This window comes from Chionomys nivalis, chromosome 23 (genome assembly GCF_950005125.1).
Source record: "Chionomys nivalis chromosome 23, mChiNiv1.1, whole genome shotgun sequence".
Lineage (NCBI taxonomy): Eukaryota > Metazoa > Chordata > Mammalia > Rodentia > Cricetidae > Chionomys > Chionomys nivalis.
In genome coordinates, this window is record NC_080108.1 from 37669159 (window position 1) to 37691922 (window position 22764).

The window sequence follows — 22764 nt, forward strand, 5'->3', positions numbered from 1 at the left end:
ACGGTTAGAGCACCTTAGGGAATCTGTGACCAAAGTCTTGGTTTTAAGAAGAGATGAGGCTAATGAAGGACAAGTCCAAAACTGTTCTTACTATTCTCAAACATTATAGACTTCTATTTTTTCACAGCTATATTCAACCATTCATCCATCCATCCATACATACATACATATACGCATACATGACTTCTCATAGTGCATAGTCACTACCCTCAGAAAACGGAAGGCATGAAATAAAATGGTCACAGATATTCCTTTATTGAGACTCTTTGGAAAGGTATAGGAATGATAGGAGGATCACAGAAGCATGTTTTAGCAGCAGAGAGTTATAGTACCTGGACTGATGGATGGAGAGAAGTTAAAAGAATGCAGAATTGGTTGTAGTAGCTATGATTGTACATAAGGGTCACAGGAAAGGTGGTATTGCCTTACTTAGGCACTATTCTAGGAATTTATCTTGGTGTGATGAATCAGCCTGTATGAACTTGTACCAGGTGTTTAATCCTCCTTATCCAGGATCATTTCTGTGGAATGATCTTACTCGTAGTATAACTGCCTTGAGAATCGACTGAAATATGGAAAAAGGGAGTATGTAGGCATTTGTGTTTTAAAGCTTGTGGGTTTGGTTCTATACATAGTAATAGTGACTTTAACAGAAGAAAAGATTGTTAGAACTAAACACACGTGGGAAGGTCTCTCATCTTCCTGGTCCCACTTGACTCAGAAATGTCTAATTTGAAGGAAAAGGAATCTGTGCTCCAGATATTGACACCAGGATCCAGGGAGTATTTGTAATAACGTATATCCACCTCCTATTTATCAGCACCCAACAATGTACTGTCATCTAGTATCTAGAGAGGCTGAGGATAAGATAATTTTTCTGAGTATAAACTCTGAGAATCAGTATGTTGCAGAGGAAGACAGATATTGATGGAAAACGTATCTACAAGCTTCTGGTTGACAGTCATTTTCTACATGTATGTGAAGGTTTTCTCTGGAATACCACACAAGTAACATTTCTCATAGCTGTGTAATGGGTAAACTTAGAGGAATGATCCTTGTGTTTTAGGTAGTTGTTGAGCCAACTCTGGACCTTGTGAATTCATCAGCATTGTTGCACCTAAGCATCAGGCTCTCTAATGCACATGTGCTGAAGGCTTGGTTACAATCACAAATACTAGACAAACCTAGACTCATTGGGCATTGATTTAGTGAAAGGGACATGAAAAAGCCATTCTCATCAATAGACATGCAAACTGTGTTCAATGCAGGGAAAGAAAAGACAAAGTTGGCCTAAGAGAGGAAAAGAGAACTGTGGTTTTCCTTCCACTCATCAACCAGTCATGATGAAGGACTGCAGAGCTTGTGACTGATGCATCAGTTTGACTCTCAACACTAATAGAGAAGGCAACTTCTTTCCACTCAGATTCTTCCAGCCCAGGTGAGTCTTCAGCTGTGTGGATGATTGATAGTTTTCTGCTCTGGAGCGAGAAAAAGATCGTGCTGTCTTTATTATTTGATCTTATTTATTTTTACTTTTCTTGATTGCTTTCTCCTCCTTGATTTCAGGATATTGCTGAAAATAAAGTTTGGGAGTTCATTTTGCATTTGATTTGGTCATTTTTGCTCAGATTCCTCCCTCCAGGTTTAGTTGGCCAGAAATTCTGGAATTGATGGAGAGTACTAATGAAGGACTAAAACTCTGACAGAGAACCATGGAGAAAGTTCATGTTCTTATAACATGTCTTCAGTCCGTTTGTACTCTTTATCCTTAACAGTAGAATGAAAAAAATGAATATTAATCTCCTTAACTGGGCTCTGAAAATCATTTAGTTCTCTTATACTATACATGGCTAAATAAATGGCTTATTTATACCTAAGCATTGTAGTATTAATCTGCTCATGAACTTATGACTGAGATATTTTAAGTCCTTAGTGTGAAACTAAGTGTTTCTTAGTTAATTTGATATAGTATCAAACACTCTTCAAATATTTTTGCTTACATACCCAGACAAAGGCTACTCTCAAATTTATTCAGAGGGGTCTTTCTTTTCAATGAATGCAGGGTTTATCAGAGACATACGGCTCTACAAAGTGCTAGCAAAAAAGGATAGTTTGGCCCTACACAAGGCATTTATACCATCATCCCTGACATAAGGGAATGGTTCCAAAGAGGGGACTGAAGAGCTGATGTTGGGGAGAGTGCTTTAAAGTGCCATCTTGTAAGCGTGACACAATAATGGCAATCATGAAATCACAGCTGTTTTGTCTACTGGCTCTGTGCCTACACACACTGAGTACTCTGAACAGTCAGCTTTCACGAAAGAAGGGGCTCATAAGTTGATGCTACTTACTGATGATTTATTGGCAGATAGCAGATTCTGAAAGTACTGAAAACATTGTATTAAGTTTTGTAGCTCCTTTGACCCCACCAGGCTATGACATAATAAGAGACAATTATTTAATCAGATTCAAGTGCAGGAAGTCACAGATCTTTCTTCCTTTATTGATTGTCCTTCCTCAGCAGTATTCTTTCTACAGTTTCTGCACTGCAGACATGTTTCCTATTGATGGTTGACTCTCAGAACATTTCTGTTTGCCACAGACCAGCTTGCCACCTCCTCTAAATGGAATGGAGCAAAGGTAAGATGCCTTCTGAGACCTTTTTCCTAAAGATGTTATTTATTTTTTCTTAGTCTCTTATCACATGGCTAGCTATATTTGTTATAGAATTCAGAACTATCAACTCAGAGATGGCACCACTCATAATGGATTGAGATTTTCCCCTAACCACTAATTAATAAAATGCCCTACACATCTGTGTACAGTCTGGTTTTATGAAGGCATTTTCCCAGTAGGGGTTCCCTTCTATCTGATGGTGCTAACTTGTAGCAAGTTGACTTGACACTAGCTAGTACATTTCCTGTAACAGTTCTATCTCACTTTCTGAGGAATCACCACACCGATTTCTGTAGTGGCCGTTTCAGTTTGCATTCTCACCAACGGTAACTGAGTGTTCCCCTTTCCCCATATCATCATCAGCATTTCTTGTTCTTGGATTCTTGATGATAGCCATTCTGCTTGGGATAAGATGGAATCTCAAAGCAGCTTTAATTTGTGTTTTTCCAATGGCCACTAATAAACACTTTTCAGAATGTTAACAGACTTTCATATTTCTTCTTTGGGAATTTTTTGTTAAAATCTATAGTCCATTCCTTGATTTTGTAGCTCCTTATGTTGGTGTTTTCTTTATTGAGTCTTCATGTGTTCTAGACAACAGTCTTCTGTCGTGTGTAGAGCTGGATATTGTGTTGTTTTTACTTCAGTCTCATGTTTATTTCTGTCTTCTTTAAGTTCATTAAAGGGTTTATGCTAATCCTCTTTGAATTTCTTGACCTACACTGCATTCTTTTAATTATTTTTGTATTTCATGTCTTAAGCTAAATTGTACACTCTTTAGGTATATACTATAGGATTCATGTACTTTATGAGATACATATTGTTTTTATTTTTCTGATTGTTTGCAATTTTACAATGGGACCTGGGCATCTGGAGTTTGTTTCTTACTTACATATTTTGGTATAAGATTTTGGTCATCATTTTAGAGTACCTATGTTGTTCGTGGATTACATATCTTTGGGGAAATACCAAAGGAGCAATATTTTAGAGGGAGTTTCTAATCAGGGGCCTGTGAGTAGCTTCAGAGGAGACCAAGCTGGGGTATCTATCTGGATAGCTAGGGTAGTCCTAAGAGGCTGTAAACTGAGAGAGTGGTTTCTATCAGGGTGAGTGTGACACTTGATTGGCAGTTACATATTCTTCCAGGGTGTAGAACATTATCTTTCTGTGTTCTTCCAGCTCTAAAATGTTTACACAGAACATTATTTTGGGGATAGGTTTCACTTTGTGGGTAAACTGACACATGCACCTGCATCCTTTAGCATCAGTATCTGCTATGTGTCATCTACTCCTGACACTTGCCACTGCATTTTGTTATATAGGCTCACACTTTTCATGTACATTTGGGAGGCCACCATTGTTGGATTATCCATGTATATTTGTAGAGTAAGGAAAATCTTTAATGCTATCATCATGGAATTACTCTGCTGTGTTTTAATCTGCATCTCAGACCCATCCTTTGAAGATAGGATAATGAGGCTTGGTCTCTAAATGGAGCTACAGAGGTCTCCAAGGTTGAGATCTTTTTCTATATCCCCTTCCTTTCTTCCTTCCTTCCTCCTTCCCTCCCTCCCTTCCTCCCTTCCTTCCTTCCTCTTCTCTTCCTTCCCTCCCCTGCACCTCTTATCTATTCCTCCCTCCATCCTTCCCTCTCTCCTTCCCTTTTTTCTTCCTTTCTTTTGTTATTTCTGTTTCTTTCTTTACATTCAGCCCAGGCTTTTCTGGACTCCACTGTGTAATTTAGATTGTGCTTGAACTCTTTGAACTTTTCCAGGCCCATTCTCTACTAAATGGTATTTCCCAAGTAAGCTACCATGCCTGGTAGATGGTTTCTGTTGTATTCTGTATTCCCTGTGACACAGTACCTCTATATAGGCAGTTGTCATTTTTTTATTTTTTTCTTATTTCTGTATATTTCCTTTTTTTTTCTTTAAGAGGGTTAGAAATTCAGTTAAACTCAAATCAATTCCTAAATTCTAGGCTGAAACTCTTTTAGGTCACCAATGTCATCATTTTTTTGGACATTCACGGTTTGGGGATCACAAATCCCATCATTAGTCATCTTGCAGCATAGTCATTCTTTCAAAGACACTAGAATTTTCCACTGACAGAAAGCTCAGCAATAAAATTTTCTTCCTTTTCTATGTGTTTTGTGGCACCAACTTGCTCTAAAATATATGCAAAAAATTTACTCTCAATCTGTAGCTACTCTTGGGTCTATTATTAATTTATTCATTTATTCAGTATAAAGTCTTAATTTCTCACTGTGTCTCAATAGAGAAATGTATAGTTGCGATTTAACAACAACAGAAATGTGTTTAATGTCTTCAAAGACTTCCATGATTTCTAGTTTCAAATCTGAAATGGAGACATATTTGCCTTAGCCTGTATGCCTTCTTCTTTTCATACTGATCTTAGTAAGATTTGCCATTTCCTTCAAGAATCTCATTCATGATTTCCATCTTTTCCCATTTGACAGCTTCCCCCTGCCAGGACTGAAATCAGCTGATGGTCATGCTTCCTGTATCAGACAGAGAAGGAGCATTCTTAGCACAGAAAGGAATTTTTTCTTTCTCAAATGGTATGAGACACTGAGTGTCTCTACGGGACCATCAGCTACTCTTATTTCAGTACAGGGCAAGGGTTAGATAGTCCAAAAATATAAACAGGATTTAAATTAAGGTTACAGAAATATTGGATTTGATAAATTACTTAATCTTTACAATCCTGCTTCTCATGAATCGACTCAGCTATTACCACAGAGCAGGGTAGTCTGGTGAATCAGAGTACATAGCATATGCTCATATCTTTTTATTTTTTGTTTCAGGAGCATTAGTGGAGATTTCCTAAACAAGGATTCCAACATCTCAACCTGGGATACTACCATCACAGCACCAAATGGAAGCATCTACACTGATTCTTCATATTGTAACATCATTTTCCAAGCCATAATTTTTCTTTCCCTCATCTTTGTTCTGGTTGGATTGGCAGGAAATGCCATAGTGATGTGGCTTCTGGGCTTCCGCATGCACAGGAATGCCTTCTCTGTCTACATCCTCAACCTGGCTGTGGCTGACTTTCTCTTCCTGAGCTTTGAATTTGTATATTTCCTTCATCTTTTCCTTTACATTTTCTACTCCATTCCCATCTATATCCATATGCCTTGGTTTTATCCTCTTGTGCCAACAATTGCTTATCTTTCTGGCCTGAGCATTCTCAGTGCCATTAGTGTTGAGCGCTGTCTGTCTGTTTTGTGGCCCATCTGGTATCGTTGCCGACGCCCAAGGCACACATCAGCTGTCACATGTGCCTTGCTTTGGGCTCTGTCCCTGCTCTTGAGTCTCCTGCATGGGGAGGAACGTGGTTTTCTGTTTAATTGTATTGACACTTTTTGGTGTCAAACATTTGATTACATCACATCTTCCTGGCCAATTGTTTTATTTGTAGTTCTCTGTGCATCCAGCCTCACCCTGCTGGTGCAGGTCTTTTGTGGCACACAAAGGATCCCTGTGACCAGGCTGTATGCAATCATTGTACTCACAGTGCTGTTCTTCCTGATCTTTGCTCTCCCCCTGGGCATTGTCTTTTTCTTCTGCCAACTTTTTGGGTATCTTTGTTTTGTTAAAAGTTGTGATACTCATTTGTTATTATTCCTATGCTGTGTTAACAGCTGTGCCAATCCCTTCATTTACTTCATTGTTGGCTCCATCAGGCACCGCAGGTTACAGAGGAAGACTCTTAAGCTGTTTCTTCAGAGAGCCCTGCAGGACACTCCTGAAGAGGAGACTTGTGGAGAGAGGGGCTCTTCAGAAGAGCATGGAGAACTGTGTAGAGCAGCAGCTCAGAGATGCTCTGACTAGAGAGAAGTAGTTTTGAGAGACAATTTTGTTCTTCATGCGTGGGCTATTTTCATAACCTTGTTCAGTTTGTCACCTGACCCCAATTAGTTTTTTTTTTTTTTTGGTTTTTCGAGACAGGGTTTCTCTGTGGTTTTGGAGCCTGTCCTGGAACTAGCTCTTGTAGACCAGGCTGGTCTCGAACTCACAGAGATCCGCCTGCCTCTGCCTCCCAAGTTCTGGGATTAAAGGCGTGCGCCACCACCGCCCGGCCCCCAATTAGTTTTTAAAAAGAACAATCATGTTTGTGGGAGTCGAGTGGTACTAAACTTTTTACACAAACACTGACTGCAGCATTTCTGGAGCTGTTTTACACAAGGCCTCATCAGATCCATTTGATGGGGTTACTTGTAAGTGCTCTTGGATCAAGGACTGTTCCTACTGTTGGGAAATCCCTTTTTCATGAGAACGCATAAAAAAAGTGTAGAAAGGTGTTGCTTTTCTTTAGTCACCGAAATTATACTGGTTAAATAATTGTTATAATTTGCTAAACTTCCTTTCTTATAAACAATCTTTTTCAGTGCTTGAAATATTAAATAGATATGCCTACAATGCCAGTTCTTATTAATTTCTACAAGTTTTGAAGAATTTATGAAGCTATAGCTATTTTATGTAGCTATAATCTTTCATACACAATTTGCTTAGTTAACAAGTAGGCATTTTCAAGACAAGTCTGTCTTAAACTTCTTTACACCCAGTGGTTTCCTGACCTTCATTTTTTTTCATTCAAATTTGCCATTTAATTTCTATTTACATTCATTCAATCTAAAATCAACTATCTTAATACAGTAAACTAAATACAAGATGAAACGCAGAAAAGGTGTTGCCCTTATAGCACTCGTAATAAGGCAGCTGAAGAACTATTTAATAGATGCAAAGTCAACTTGGGGTAGAAACGAACACTGTTTAAAGAACAAACACTGTCAGAACCCCATCTTCCAGATGCTTCTCCAGAGAATCCGGGGAAATATTACTTGTGCTGTAGTGTTAAGGGTCACATGTATTAATCAGCAACAGACCACAGGTCCTATGTGATGAATATTATGATGACTGCTTTGTCCAGCTAGCTAGTATCTGTTCCTACAACAAAGGCAGATGTTTTGGGTATTGACTCTTTTAGATACTAACCATTTTCAAAGCCCCAAAATCCATCCTTCATAAATTCAACAATTCTCATGGGAATTATCTTCGATCTAGTCCTTGTAGGCTAGGAAATACAACTAACTGAATAGTTTTTTAAAGGTCCTATATTAATTATGATATCTGTGATGGACTAAATCCACTTAAAAACTTGAGAGGGCTTAAAAAGGAAAGAGAGTTTAACACAGCTTTTTGCTGTTTGCTAGGGTGTGCCGGGTAGAGAGATTTCCTGATTCAGCAAAAGCGGCAGAAAAAAAGCCACGCCATTTTAAAACGAGGCTTCCTGAACTGTGCCACCAGTGGGAACTCCAGCTATAAAGCATTTCTTTTTTTTTATTAATTAATTTATTTAATTATTAAAGATTTCTGCCTCTTCCCCGCCACCACCTCCCATTCCCTCCCCCTCCCCCAATCAAGTCTTCCTTCCTCCTCAGCCCAAAGAGCAAGCAGGTTTCTCTGCCCTGTGGGAGGTCCAAGGACCACCCACCTCCATCCAGGTCTATTAAGGTGAGTATCCAAACTACCTGGGCTCCCACAAAGCCATTACGTGCAATAGGATCAAGAACCCATTGCCATTGTTCTTCAGTTCTCAGTAGTCCTCATTGTCCATTATGTTCAGCGAGACCGGTTTTGTCCCTTGCTTTTTCAGACCCCGGCCAGCTGGCCTTGGTGAGTTCCCGATAGAACATCCCCATTGCCTCAGTGTGTGGGTGCACCCCTCGCGGTCCTGAGTTCCTTGCTCGTGCTCACTCTCCTTCTGCTCCTCCTTTGGATCAATGGCTTTTGTGGGACAGGATGTTTGTGTTCCTGCTCAGGATTGGGAAGAAAATACTCTGAGACCATGCCTGTGCTCCCTGCCTGGGCAGACTGTGGGATCAGGCTTAGGCAGGCGGGAGAGCATGGCGGATTCCTGCCGCCACACAGAGAGATGTTTCCAGGCTGCACAGTGCTCTCTGTGGCAGATTTCGCTGTAACTCAGAAAGAAAGAATTTATGTGCCGCATGCTCAGTCTCAGAGTTAAAGTGCTGAGTGCGGCTCCTACCTGGTGGCCCCAGAGCTAGCAGAAATGGTACGTCACCATTTTGAAATTGGAGAGAGGTGGAGCCAGCATCCAGAACAGCCCACGGCTCAGAGGCACAACTGACTCAGAAGCACAAGAGGCTCTGCCATGTTGGACTTGGCGGGACAAGCCTGCAGTACCTGTTTTTGACCTAGGAATGTCACACTTAAATTCTTAAGTGCTTAGAGATTTAAAAGCACAAAGCAAAAAATGTTCCTGGACAGTAAAGAATTACAGACAATGCAATAGGACAGATTCAGACATAAAAGACCTCTAAATGGGTCATAGTGTTAGATATACGTAGGCTTGGGAGAGAGAAAAAAAAAGTATATAGAAAATAAAGTTAGTGTCTTAAAAGGGGGTAAAGTCTTTAAAGAGACAGAGTAAGATAGTTATAGATTAAAAGAAATAAAAAAAATAAGCCACATAAAAAAATGGAAAATTCACAGAGAGCCTGGATTCTATATATTATTGTGTTTTCTTTGAATTTTTTGACTGCAAAAGAGCTAAATACAGAGAGAAATTTTATTGTATGGTCTGCTAAGCTAATTCAACATGTGTATTATAAAGCTATCTTGACTTCAGAATTTGGATCTAAGAACATGATGTTTTGGAAAAGAAGTTCTTCTTTTGTTTTCAAAGAGGATGAGACCCTGTGGATTGCTTCTATCCCAATATGGTATGATAGACCATACCCTCCTGAAAGGTTTCTGTGAACACCCTCAAAAATTACTTCACTCAACTGCCAACTGAGATAAACCTGGCACACAGGATACATCATAAAAGACCTGATAAAGAGTGTCCCTATACAGCAGGAAGAAGTTTGGAGAGAAATAATTATGTCCATATTCCCAGATATTGTTTATAAATGTTCTTTTACATTTAAAGGGGGATATGATATAGATATGAATAATTTGCATTTGTATGGATTTTAAGGTCAATTTTGTTATATGTATATGTATTTCTGCTCTTGATTAAGGTATTGTGAATGTGTAGTTCATTTAAAAATGCAATGTATAATTAGAAAATATTGGTTGTTAATGGCTAAACATCAATAATAGTGAAGTGTGTAGTCATGTTAGATTTTCTAGATATGTAGAGATATATTTCAGTTAGATAGGCATTCTTCATATCTTTCAAAGACTAAAGAATATGACATTTAATGTTTTAATAACTTAGGGCTTTTCATGACAATGAGACACATCTGCTCCTGGCAGCACCAATCTATTCAAGACGAAGATGGGCCTCAAAGAGGCTCCTTATGGAGTTGATTAGCCATTTTGGCCAGAAACTGCTCTTGCCTGGACTGTTGCATAAACTGGACACAAAAAACCCGCAGAGAGAGGACTGCTAAATTTGCCTAAAGGTGAGATTGTCCTTCGGGGTTTATACTTTATGAAAGAGTCTGCTAGACATTCTGCAGGACACAGAAGAAAGTGACTGAACTGTCTTTGAATATTCCTGCTTTGTGGAAATGTCTGCTGGATATTATGGGCCTGTAGGCTGAAGATGGATGCCCCAACTGTACAAAAGAACTTTGGGTGACTGTCCAGGAAGCAAGATGTCTCTGTCATTTCTAGAGTTTTGGAAGTTGCTTACTTCTTGTTTACTTAGGTAATATTATATCCTTCTGGAGTCTTTGATGAAGTTGAAGAATGGTTAGTTATAATTATAGTTTTCCTTTGTTATGATAAAAGATAAAATAGATATAAATATTGCAACTGTAATTCTTGCTTGATAACTGTTTTGTTTTATGTAATTTTACTATGTTAAAGTGAAAGCCTTTCTTTTTTGTTTAAACAGAAAAAGGGGGAATGGTGTAGGAGGGTCTTCTTTCTATGTGTTGCTTTCATTGGTTGAATAAAGCCACATCCTCATGGTGACATACAGATTATTAGAAATGGGTTGACTCAAGATGTGAGAGTTAGCCAATAAGAGGCTAGAACTAATGGGCAGGCAGTGTTTAAATTAATACAAGTTCTGTGTAGTTATTTCAGGGGTTAAGCTAGCAGGGCACCAGGAACACACCCCGCTACCCTCTTTATAACACAGGGCTCATGATATTAATACTAAGATGTTTTGATTATAATTGTTACCTATAGTACAGAATGTCAAACTTATGGAGTCTCACACATGCATCCTCCTTTCCCCAAATCTCAAACTATCTTTTAGCTCAAAAATGGTACGGAAAAAAATCCTTGAAGTTAAGATCATAAAAGGGAAGAAAAAAACATAATTTTCCTAAAAGTCTAGTTCAAGTTCAATAATTAATACACTGTTAATTATGGCTGGTTTATAAATCCCAATTTAGTTATTCTGTGACACTACAAACCTTATAAAACAATTTTAGTAAACGTCAGTTCATTTTAATTAAAAAATTGTATGTAGAAAATAAAAAATATCCTGTAATAGCTGATTTTAAAGAAAATAATCAGGTAATAAAAGAAAAAGCACTTCATTATCTTTATACACTTACCTGGTACAAGCATGAACACCTCTCTTATAAACTCAAACTAGTATTAACATATATTTTACGCTTCAGCTTTTACAAATAAATACAGAGTAGGCCATACTGCATAGGCGTGTGTTTTCTGTCTGTGACACGCATGTGACACCTGACATGTTTTCACAGTCATAGTAGGGATATCCATTCATGAAACAATTTCTCAATCAACTTGCCACAGCATGAGAAATCAATTTCACTTAATGTTGTGATAGAAAACCTATACATTATTGTGCAGATGGAAGGTGTATAATTAATGCTTTCTATGCAAAAAAGCTGCAGTATTTGCCGCTATTGCTGGCACTACTACAGTTAAACAGTTTAATTATGGGGCAGTCACAGTGCACATATTACTAGCAACTAGGGCTGAGGAGGAACTGTTTGATGTAAAAGTTTTATGGAATTTGGCCAGGCAGTCAACGCCATAGTCAGCAAACACATTTGGAAACAGATATCAGAGTAGCACAAGCCATTTGCAGTCTGAAATGTTTCCTATATGCATCACCGTAGGTGGGGTTTTCGGGGGAAAGGGGAACTTTACAATTTCTGCCTTTAATCATCACTGCAGCTCTTCATTTACTGCTGCAATCACAAAGTTCTCAAAAGGCGGCTGCAGTCAGAGATCCAGGAGGGAGAATTAGATGATATAAATAAAGCCTCTCTGTCCAAAGATGGATTTATCAATTCTTTCATTTACTGCCACAATTGAAAGATTGTATTTCTAATCATGTGTCATGAATTTTTTTTTAAAAAAAGATTTTTATGTATTTCATGTATCCAGGTGTTTTGTCCATAAGTTATTCACACCAGAAAGGGCATCTGATTCCATTGGACTGCCGTTATAGACAGTTGGGAACCACAATGTGGGTGCTGGGAATTGAACTCAGGACCTCTGGAAGAGGAGCCAGAGTTTTTAACCTCTGAACCATCTCTCCAGCCCCTCACAGTTCTACTTTTGCTCATTGTTAAACTTTCCTCCCATCTCACTTCAATTGCAATTTAAAGAAGCAAGCTTGGTCTCTCCTGATTGACTTTGATGTGCATAAGGAATTTTATGTCTTGGATTCTATGAAGAACATAGCAAGAGCATCTGCATAAAGAAACCCTAAGGCTGCAACTATACCAAGCGAGCTGCACAGACTGGAGACATAAAGACAAACAAAGTGAAGTGACAAAACTCGCAGTGTGACCATCTACCTAGACCAGTATGCAATGAAGCATATTTTATAAAGCTCTGCAGTTATTAAACCGTCTCACCAGCTAGTCATGGAAATGCTCTTTAAGGCAGGAAGTATTTAAGAAAGGTAAAGTTACCTTTATTTTTATTCTTTGTACCTGTAAATAACTTATGTAGATTTTGTTACATTTTCAAAAACAATGTCTGGTTAACATGTTTCCTAAATTAAGCCACTAAGTTTTCTTATTCACTATGAAAAACATTCATCAAAAAGCCATCAAATATTTTTACAATTAAAAAATGTAGCCCCAGAATAGGAGGGAAAAACCACCATTTTTTTCTTTTTTAAACTCTTTAGAGAAAAAAATGTTAAGGAAGGTAAACAGCAAAAGTAGTACAAAGTAAGACTGAAAACCTTCCCAATATGCAGAGAAGAGACAGACTGAGGGTGGACCATGGCAACCCCCTTCCCTGCAGGCCTCTGTCTCTCCTGCTTACCGCCCTAGTTATGCACTTTAGCCTGACTTTCTTCTGTCTTTCCTCAGCTGTGGGCTTGACCCAAATACTGGCATAAGAACGGGTGGCAATGTTTTTCCAGTGCAATGAAGGCCCAGGATGCAACGTAGAAATATAACTTCTGCCGTTCCCAAGGCTTGCAGTTACACCTAGCACACAACAGTACTGCAAGTAGAAATGATTAAACAGACTTTTTTCTTCTAGTACTACAGAAAGGTATTGCTAGAGCTAGGTTACTAAACAAAAACAAAAAACACCCCAGGTTTACCCCAAGCCCTCATAAGAGCCACAGCTGTCGTTAACAATGATTCATTTGTATTTTATTTCATTAAGAGAAGAAATGGAACCTGGCTTTCTTCATATCAACCAATAATTTTGCATTTTAAAGTTTGGGATGTTCTCCATAATGAGCTGAATCAAAAATCTATTTGAAAAACGTATATTTATATAAAAAAGATTCATGTTGTTTGCATGTAAAACATCAATCAATAAGTTTCTTTTGTCTTTGATTCGTGTTGCTGAAAAAAGTTTGACAAAGCTTGCATGCTAATTTGTCCTCAGTTGAAAGTATTACAGGCAAAATGCCTATGAAAGGATAACCCTTCTTTGACATCTTCAAGTTTCAACGGTGATTCAGAAGCAACATGCTACCCTTAATACTGTCGATTTGGAACCATCAACGTGAAAACCCTTGCTAATGCTGAGATGTCCTAGATAGGAACCAGTCAATCGATGTGTCTATGGGTTCCACAATACTATTTTGCTTGAGTTTTTTTTTTGGGGGGGGTTATTTTTTTGCACCACTCATTGATTTTTTTTAAATCCATGTTTATTTTTTCCTCTCTCCAAAGCATTCTAGGTAATAGCATTGATTGCCATTTTGATTTCTCATTTTATCTTGTAGGATGTTCACACAACCTTCCCTGAATTTTGCTTTCTTTTTGCATCAATAAAAGCATTGTTTTGTCATAGATTCATACGCAGGTGCTCTGGTCATTTTGAGATCATAGGAAAAGCTTGTTTTTTGTATGGCCCAGAGTTTGGCGGTCGGATTGGAAGTGGTGCTGATGCTTCCCCGCTAACTGTCACATCCATCTGTTCTATTCCACTTGTTTCCATTGGGTACTCCACAGGTGTCTGAGGGTTTGCCATGATGGCTGAAGCACCTCATCCCCAGAAATCCCCAGGAGAGAATTTGACTGGGCTTTAAGACAAAGAAGAGCTGACAGGTGTTCATGGGCTATCAATAAATCTTCTCTGCTTTGGCATCCAAGGAGAGTGGTATTATGAACCCCATCCATCAGAATCTTTTCCTTCTGCTTCTGTTTGGATTGAGCCACTGGTTATACTGTAGGGTTCTGGAAGGGAAGAGGAGAGGGATCTGGGTTTCTTGCTCTCTACCTTTCTTCTATGAGGCCGTTGCCCTGGCAGCACTTTCCTACCTGCCGTTGTTCTCCTCTTTTGCTGCAGCCAGGGCTTTGCCCCATGCCTCACAGCCAGTGGCCATTGTGCTTCCTGGCTACTGTTTCTTTTTTTTTTTTTTTTTTTACTTATTTATTTATTTTTATTCTTTTTTAATTAAAATTTCCACCTGCTCCCCATTTCCCATTTCCCTCCCCTCCTCCCAAATATTGCCCTCCCCCCACTTCCCTCCCCCTATCCCCACTCCTCTTCTCCTCCCCCCACTCCATTCCCCCTCCCTCTCGATACTGAAGAGCAGTCCAAATTCCCTGCCCTGCGGGAAGACCAAGGTCCTTCTATCTACGTCCAGAAAGGTGAGCGTCCAAACAGGCTAAGCTCCCACAAAGCCAGTTCATGTATTAGGATCGAAACCTAGTGCCATTGTCCTTGGCTTCTCATCAGTCTTCATTGACCGCCATGCTCAGAGAGTCCGGAATCAACCCATGCTTATTCAGTCCCAGACCAGCTGGCCTTGGTGGGCTCCCAATAAATCAGTTCCACTGTCACAGTGGGTGGGTGCATCCCTCGTGGTCCTGATTCTTTGCTCATGTTCTCCCTCCTTCTGCTCCTCATTTGGACCTTAAGAGCTCAGACCATTGCTCCAAATTGAGACTCTGTCTCTACCTCGATCCATCGCCAGATGAAGGTTCTAAGGTGATATGCAAGATATTCATCAGTATAGGATAGGGTCATTTCAGGTTCCCTCTCCTTAGTTGCCCAAGGTACCAGCTGGGGACATATTCCTGGACACCTGCGAACCCCTCAAGAGTCAAGTCTCTTGCCAACCCTAAGATGGCTCCCTTAGATAGGATATATACTTCGCTGCTCCCGTATCCATCCTTCCTATATCCCAACCATCCCAATCCTCCGAGCTCCTCCCATCCTCCTCTTCTCATATTTCTCATCCCATTTCCCCTTTGCCCCATGCCACCTCACCCGCAAGTTCCCAGTTTTTGCCCTGGAATCTTGTCTACTTCCCCCTCTCCATGCGGATGACTATATGATTTTCTTTGGGTTCACTTTCTTATTTAGCTTCTATAGGATCACACATTATATGCTTAATGTCTTTTATTTTATGGCTAGAAACCGATTATGAGTGAGTACATCCCATGTTCCTCTTTTTGAGTCTGGGATACCTCACTCAGGATAGTGTTTTCTATTTCCATCCATTTGCACGCAAAATTCGAGAAGTGGGCACTAACATTTATACTCAACCTTCCTGTTCTTGTAAACTAGTGCCAGAGAATTGTCTGTACTCTGTCAATCATGTTTTAAATAAATGCTGATTGGCCAGGCAGGAAGTATAGCCAGGAAAACAAGACAGGAAGTAGAGGTGATGCAATGAGAACAGGAGAATTCTGGGAAGGAGGAAGCTGATTCCTCCCAGTCCTGTGCAGACCACCAAGGAAGCAGGATGTGACCTGCCAGCTGGAAAAGGTAACAAGCCATATGGCAAAAATAGATCAGAATAATGGGTTAATATAAGCTACAAGAGCTATTAAGTAGCCTCAGCTAATGGGCCAATCAGCTTATAATTTATGGAGACCTCTGTGTGATTTTCTTTGGGGCTAAACAGCTGTGGGAACTGGGCAGGACAGAAACCCCCAACAAGCCAGCAAACCTCATGTTATAGTAAACAGTTTCCTTCTGAGGCATTTTTCTTCTGTTTCTTCCTGGAGTCTTGAGAAATAGACAATAGAAAGTGTATGAAAAGGCAACAGAGTCATGAAACCTGGGAAGCAATAGCTGCACATCTTCCTGCTTCTTTACAGAATGCAAGAGACAGCCATTTTCATGGTAGCAGATCTGAATGGTAGCAATGGAAGGATTTGCATGAGAAGGTCTAAGTAAGCCCAATTAGGACACCATAAAAGGCTGTGAGAACACACAGTGCTCAGAAAGTTGTGTCTGTGTCCTGCCTTCCCCCTTGAGGAAGCACTATGACTTTCTGCTCCTCACATCCTGTGCTGGAGACACAGGGTCATGACCTCAGAGGTCAACCTCACAAGAGGACACTTGAAAGATCAAGAATGCACCCTTACCTTTTTTCATTCTGCAGTCAAGGGTGGGGACCTGACCCTCACTGAAAGGGAAGATCCTCTCTCAGCCTGAGTGATAGCAGAGTGTATGGTTTTGTAAATTGTGAGACACCTGCTGAGCCTGGAATAGATATGGATGCTAGCTGAAGCTTATCAGTACTCTGGATGGATCATGGCATTTCTTATGAAAGGGGTGGGAGCAAATCAGAGAGCAGAGTCAACTGAGTCACAATCTATCACAGAGATGTTTCCTGGCATCGGCCCCAATTCAACTCACGGCCCCAATTCAACTCACAAACAAGCCTCTTGCTTTTTCTCCTTTTTCTAAAAGTTACTGTGATTCTTCTCTTTGATTGCACTATGGAGGTTTATAAGTGATAAATGAAGAACTGAGCCACCCAAGGCTTACGAGAAAAAGACTTACCTTGTCCTGGCAGAAATGCATTCACCTTTATCCCAAATGACAGAGAAATGTATACGCACTGAGATTCCCCCTGAGTCTTACATTCTAGAGACTATTACTTCCTACCCTTTTCCACCATCACTGATTTTATTTTTTTGAGACAGGGTCTAACTATCTATTCTTCACTACCTAAAATTTGTTGTGTAGGCCAGACTGGCCTTGAACTCAGACATTCACTTACCTTTGCCTCCTGACTGCTGGGATTAAAGACATGTACAACCATGCCCACTCCTAATCTATTATTATTCTTCTCATTATTATTAACTCTGAATAGCAATTTTATTATTTTATTATTTACTTCTGCAGCAGTAGGGATTGATCCTAGTACCCCACTTGTGTGACATAAATGTCTAGTTCCTTTTATTTATTTTTAATTTATTACTATGAATAAAAGGATCAGTTTGCTTCTCTTATAAAATATAAAGGGTTCAGCATACAGAGCATATTCTTCATTCTCCTTCTTCTACTTGAGAGAATTTGTAATTCATTAATTTTCATGTAGTGTAGATACATAAAGTTTTAAATCTTTGATTCTGTTCTTCCTGCTACAAGTAGCCTAATATTATTGCTAGTTTTGGACACTGTTTAATTGTATCCTCCCACCCTTCTGAGAGCCCATGTGACTGGCACTTGGTTCCCATGGTGACAGGCTCTGTGGAACTTTACAAAGTGCTGCCCAATGGGACATTGTTAGGTGCTCTTGGAATCCCATTCTCAGGAAGTCCTTCAAAAAGTCTCAGGAGGTTTTCGAAGCATAGTTGTTACAGAAGGATCAAGCCTGGCCCCACCCATGTCTAAGGGATTTCTGGCTGGATAAGGGATCATTCCAGGGGCTGGAGAGATGGCTCAGTGGTTAAGAGCACTGATTGCTCTTCCAGAGGTCCTGAGTTCAATTCCCAGCAACCATGTGGTGGCTCACAACCACCTATAATGAGATCTGGTGCCCTCTTCTGGCCTACAGGCAGGATACTGCATAAATAAATCTTAAAAAAAGAAAAAGAAAAAAAAAAGAAAGGGATCATTCCTCCGTGTGCACTCCAATCATCCACCGTGAGACTCATCCCAGAGCCTGACTGATGCTTGAACTTGTAGTTTCCAGAACTGTGATCTAAATTAAGATCTATTCCATTAAGGAGGCCATGTCAAGGAATGAAAATATGACAAATAAATAACCACACTCAGAAGATTTCTTCAGTGGAGAACTTCAGCAAATACACAATAAAAACCTTGCTATGGACTTAACTGTGTCCCTCCAGTAGTTGTATGTGGAAATATCAGCCCCTCTCATCTCAGACTGTCACCACTTAGGATAGGTCATAACCAGTAAGAGTTGTATCCAGAGTGGGATGGGGATAAGAGCGGGTGATGGGAAGTGGATACAATTAAAGTCCAATGTATGCATGAAATTGTTGTTGTGTGACATATCCTTCCCGAGGAGTTGAACCACACACATCTACTCTCTCCAGGTAGGGAGAAGATGACAGAGCAAAGTACAGACACCACTGAAGTACCAAAGTCCAACTTGGTGAACCAGTGACTTTTGTTGGGGTTCCCTACAAGAATGTGGATGAAGGGTCACTTACACTTACTCAAGGACAGCTGGATCTCTCAAACCCACCCTAGTATGGGTGACAGCATATAAAACCTGGGGTGCTGGAATGCACTGCACAACTGTAGACAGCTCCACAGGTGGGAGTGTCCTGTCCAGGTGCTCCAGGTGGTCTGAGCCTCTTCCAGGCAGGTGGTCAGACTTCAAAGACTTCTCTGTTGCTTGGATTGTCTGACAGTAGTTCTTAGTAATCCTTACAATTTATATCTTCTTGGGGAGGCAAGGAGCCTAGTGAATCTGATCAGCTTCCAGGACTTCCTGAAGCTATTTTGAAACTTTTGCTTTCTTTCTTTTTACAATATATATATATATATAATTTATTTATTTTAGGAGTAAGATTTAAGACAGAGACTTAAAACCTCTCTATGGAGACCTGGCTGCCCTAGAACTTGTTATGTAGATCAGGGAGGCCTTGAACTCACAGTGATCTAGCTACCTCTATCTCCCAGGCACTGGGATTAAAGGCTTATGCCACCAGGCTGGCCTACTTTCTTTTTTTTATTATTAAAAATTTCCACCTCCTCCCCACATCCCACTCCCCTCCCCTACTCCCCTTCCCCTCCCTCTCCAGTCCAAAGAGCAGTCAGGGCTCCCCGCCCCATGGGAAGTCCAAGGTCCTCCCCGCTCCATCCAGGTCCAGGAAGGTGAGCATCCAAACAGGCTAGGCTCCCCCAAAGCCAGTACATGCAGCAGGATCAAAACCCAGTGCCATTGTCCTTTCCCTCTCAGTCAGCCCTCATTATCAACCACGTTCAGAGAGTCTGGTTTGATCCCATGCTTTTTCAGTTCCAGTCGAGCTGTCCTTAGTGAGCTCCCATCAGATCAGCCCCACCGTCTCCGTGGGTGGGTGCACTCCTTGCAGTCCTGACTTCCTTTCTCATGTTCTCCACCCTTCAGCTCCTCATCTGGGCCTTGGGGGCTCAGTCCAGCGCTCCAATGTGGGTCTCTGTCTCCATCCCCTTTCATCACCAGATGAAGCTTCTATGGTGATATGCAAGATACTCATCCATATGGCTATAGGATAGGGCCATTTCAGGCTCCCTCTCCTCAGGTGCCCAAGGAACTAGCTGGGGACATCTCTATGGATACCTGGGAAACCCTCTAGAGTCAAGTCTCTTGCCAAACCCAAAATTGCTCCCTTAATTAAGATATCTTCTTCCCTGCTCCCACATCCACCCTTCCACAATCCCAACCATCCCATTCCCCCAGGGTCTCCCCATCCTCCCCTACTCACTTTTCTCTCCCCAACTCCCATTCTTCCTTTACCCCCACCCACCCCCACCCCCAAGATCCCAATTTTTGCCTGGCAATCTAGTCTACTTCCAATATCCAGGAGGATTACTATATGTTTTTCTTTGGGTTCACCTTCTTATTTAGCTTCTCTAGGATCACGAATTATAGATTCACTGACCTTTATTTATGTCTAGAATCCACTTATGAGTGAGTACATACCAAATTTATCTTTTTGGGCCAGGAGAGTTAGCCTTCAAGCTTCCAGGGATCCTATCTCCCATCCTGTCTCCCACCTTGGAGCACTGATTACAGGCTCCTTTTCACATGGTGTGTTAGTTACTTATCTTGTTATTGCAAAAAAATATCTGAACAAAGCAACTTGGGAAAGGAAGGGTCTCTTCTGAGTTATGATTCGAATTGGAAAGGAAGAAGTTGAACTTTTGTTATTTGCAGATGATATGATAGTGTACATCAGTGACCCCAAAAACTCTACCAAAGAACTCCTACAGCTGATAAACACCTTTAGTAATGTGGCAGGATACAATATCAACTCCAAAAAATCAGTTGCCCTCCTATACACAAAGGATAAAGAAGCAGAGAGGGAAATCAGAGAAACATCACCTTTCATGATAGCCACAAACAGCAAAAATTATCTTGGGGTAACTCTGACCAAGGAAGTGAAAGATCTATTTGAAAGAACTTTAAGTCTTTGAAGAAAGAAGTTGAAGAGGATACCAGGAAATGGAAGGATCTCCCTTGCTCTTGGATTGAGAGGATCAACATCATAAAAATGGCAATTCTACCAAAAGCAATCTATAGATTCAATGCAATCCCCATCAAAATCCCATCAAAATTCTTCACAGACTTACTTTCTTTCTTAATGAGCTTCCATGAAGGATGGAGTTTTTGAATCTCTAGGAAAATGTTATACAACAGTTGTGGAAGAATAAAATTAGAAGCACAATAAAAAGAAGACGTGATTAGTCCAAAGAGACAAAAGTTGGTTCATGTGAAGAAGGTCCCATTTACAAGCTACAGAGAGAAGGCGCATAAGAAACTGGATGAGCTTGCTGTGTTCCTCACAGAATGGCTAAATTACTCTGGCAAGGTCTTGGAGAAAGCTGAGTTTTCACACACTGCCAATAGGAAAGTAACTCAGCTTAGCTCTATGGAAAGTACTTTTGCATTTCCTGGAAAATTAAACACGTACTTTGTATTCTACCCAACGCTCCACTGTGGCACATATCCCAGGAAATGGAAAACGATGTTCACTTAAAAATCTGTACAGGCACTCTGAACTTGACTTTATTTATAATAGCTAGTCTGGAAACAATCCCAACACCCTCTCACTTGTGACATGTGGAAAGACGTGTATGATCTTATCATAGAATCCTGCTCTATCATTAAAGCGAGTCAGCAATGGACTATTGGCGCACACTACAACTTGAATGGATCCTAAGGACAGTATACTGAGAAGAAAAAGACAAACTCAAAGTTAGTATGTGAGTCCACTACATAACACTTCTGAGCTAATGAATTCTCAAGTAGGCCTGTGGAGATAGCTCAGCCAGGAAAGCCCTTGCTTGCAAGCCTGAAGACCATGTGCGATGCTTAATGTTTATTGTCTGTCTGATAGGATCTAGAGCCACCTAGAAGACAAGGGTGGGTTAGGCTAGTCTCTGGTAACTCTGTGAGGGATTATCTAGATTACATTAAATGAAGTGGGAAGTCCCACCCCGAATGTGGTTGTCTCCATTCCATGAATTGCGGTCCAGGATGGAATAAGAAGGAGAGAACCTGATGGGCATGGAACATTTGTTATTCTGCTTCCTGACAAGGGCTGTGATGTAGGCAGCGGCCTCAGGCTCTTGCTGCTGTGACAGACTTGTCATGACAGCCCTCACCTTGAATCATAACTCAGAAGAGACCCTTCCTTTCCCAAGTTGCTTTGTTCAGATATTTTTTTTGCAATAACAAGATAAGTAACTAACAGACCATGTGAAAAGGAGCCTGTAATCAGACAGGAGACAGGATGGGAGATATTATCCCTGGAAACTTGAAGGCTAACTCTCCTGGCCTGTGTGGTGAAGTCCAGGCTAATGGGGGTAGGGTGTCTCAAACAACAAGTGAAAAGCACCACACACACACAAACTCACACACATGCCCATACATGCACACATGTGCAGGCACACACATGAGTGAGCATACACATGCACATAGGAATACACACGTGCACACACCACACACACACACACCAACAATTAAACCAGAATACAATGTATTCAGCAGGGCAGTTTGTAGATAGATGTTCCACACAAGTACATGGGGGTCCGTCACAGCTAATGGGGACACTGGTCTTCTGGAGAGGTATTATAACCCAGACACCTAGGCAGGAAGAAAATGACTCAAGCATTTATGGTAATTAAGCAATATTGAAATTTTTATCTTTTCTTCCAGTGGCTTTTGGGAAGGAGTAAAGGACAAGGTAAAGGGAGAGCAGAAGCATTGTCACACCACATCTTTCTCCCACGTTCTCAGAGCTTCTGAAGCCCAGCTGCTCTGTGATTGCTGGGGTCAGCTGACTGGAGCCCCGGGATTCTTCTGCTGCAGCACAGGGCTGTGGGAGTGTGTGAGGCAGCGCAGCGCCTGGGCCCTGGCATCTGTCTTTGTAAACTGTGCAGCAGTCTCACGACGGAGGGCTACTATCAGCACCATGAGCATTATGATCGCAAACATTTTGCTGTTGCTGAAGGTGTTGTCTCATGAGCGTGGTTCCCAGAAAACCATGAGGCTCCTTCGTCTTTACTGTCCGGTACAGAACAATCGCAAACAAGAGAGTCATGGTTTTGGACGGGGCTATTTCCATGGCAACAAAAGTTGGAAAGAAACAGCAAGAAAGCCTCAGAAGTTAGCTTGAGAATTCTATTTATGTCAAGGAGGATGAAGAGATGATACTTTCAGATAAATAGTTTTACTCAGGAAAGGTAGAAA

General features: G+C 40.7%; 1 protein-coding gene across 1 annotated transcript; it reads left to right on the plus strand.

Moving 5' to 3' along the window:
* Positions 1-2629: 2629 nt before the first annotated feature.
* On the plus strand, positions 2630-22690 carry LOC130865584 (mas-related G-protein coupled receptor member B2-like). The gene is made up of 3 exons (XM_057756678.1): positions 2630-2640; positions 5504-6502; positions 22231-22690. Exons 1-3 carry the CDS (start codon positions 2630-2632, stop codon positions 22688-22690), a joined length of 1470 nt encoding a protein of 489 aa, XP_057612661.1.
* Positions 22691-22764: the final 74 nt, after the last annotated feature.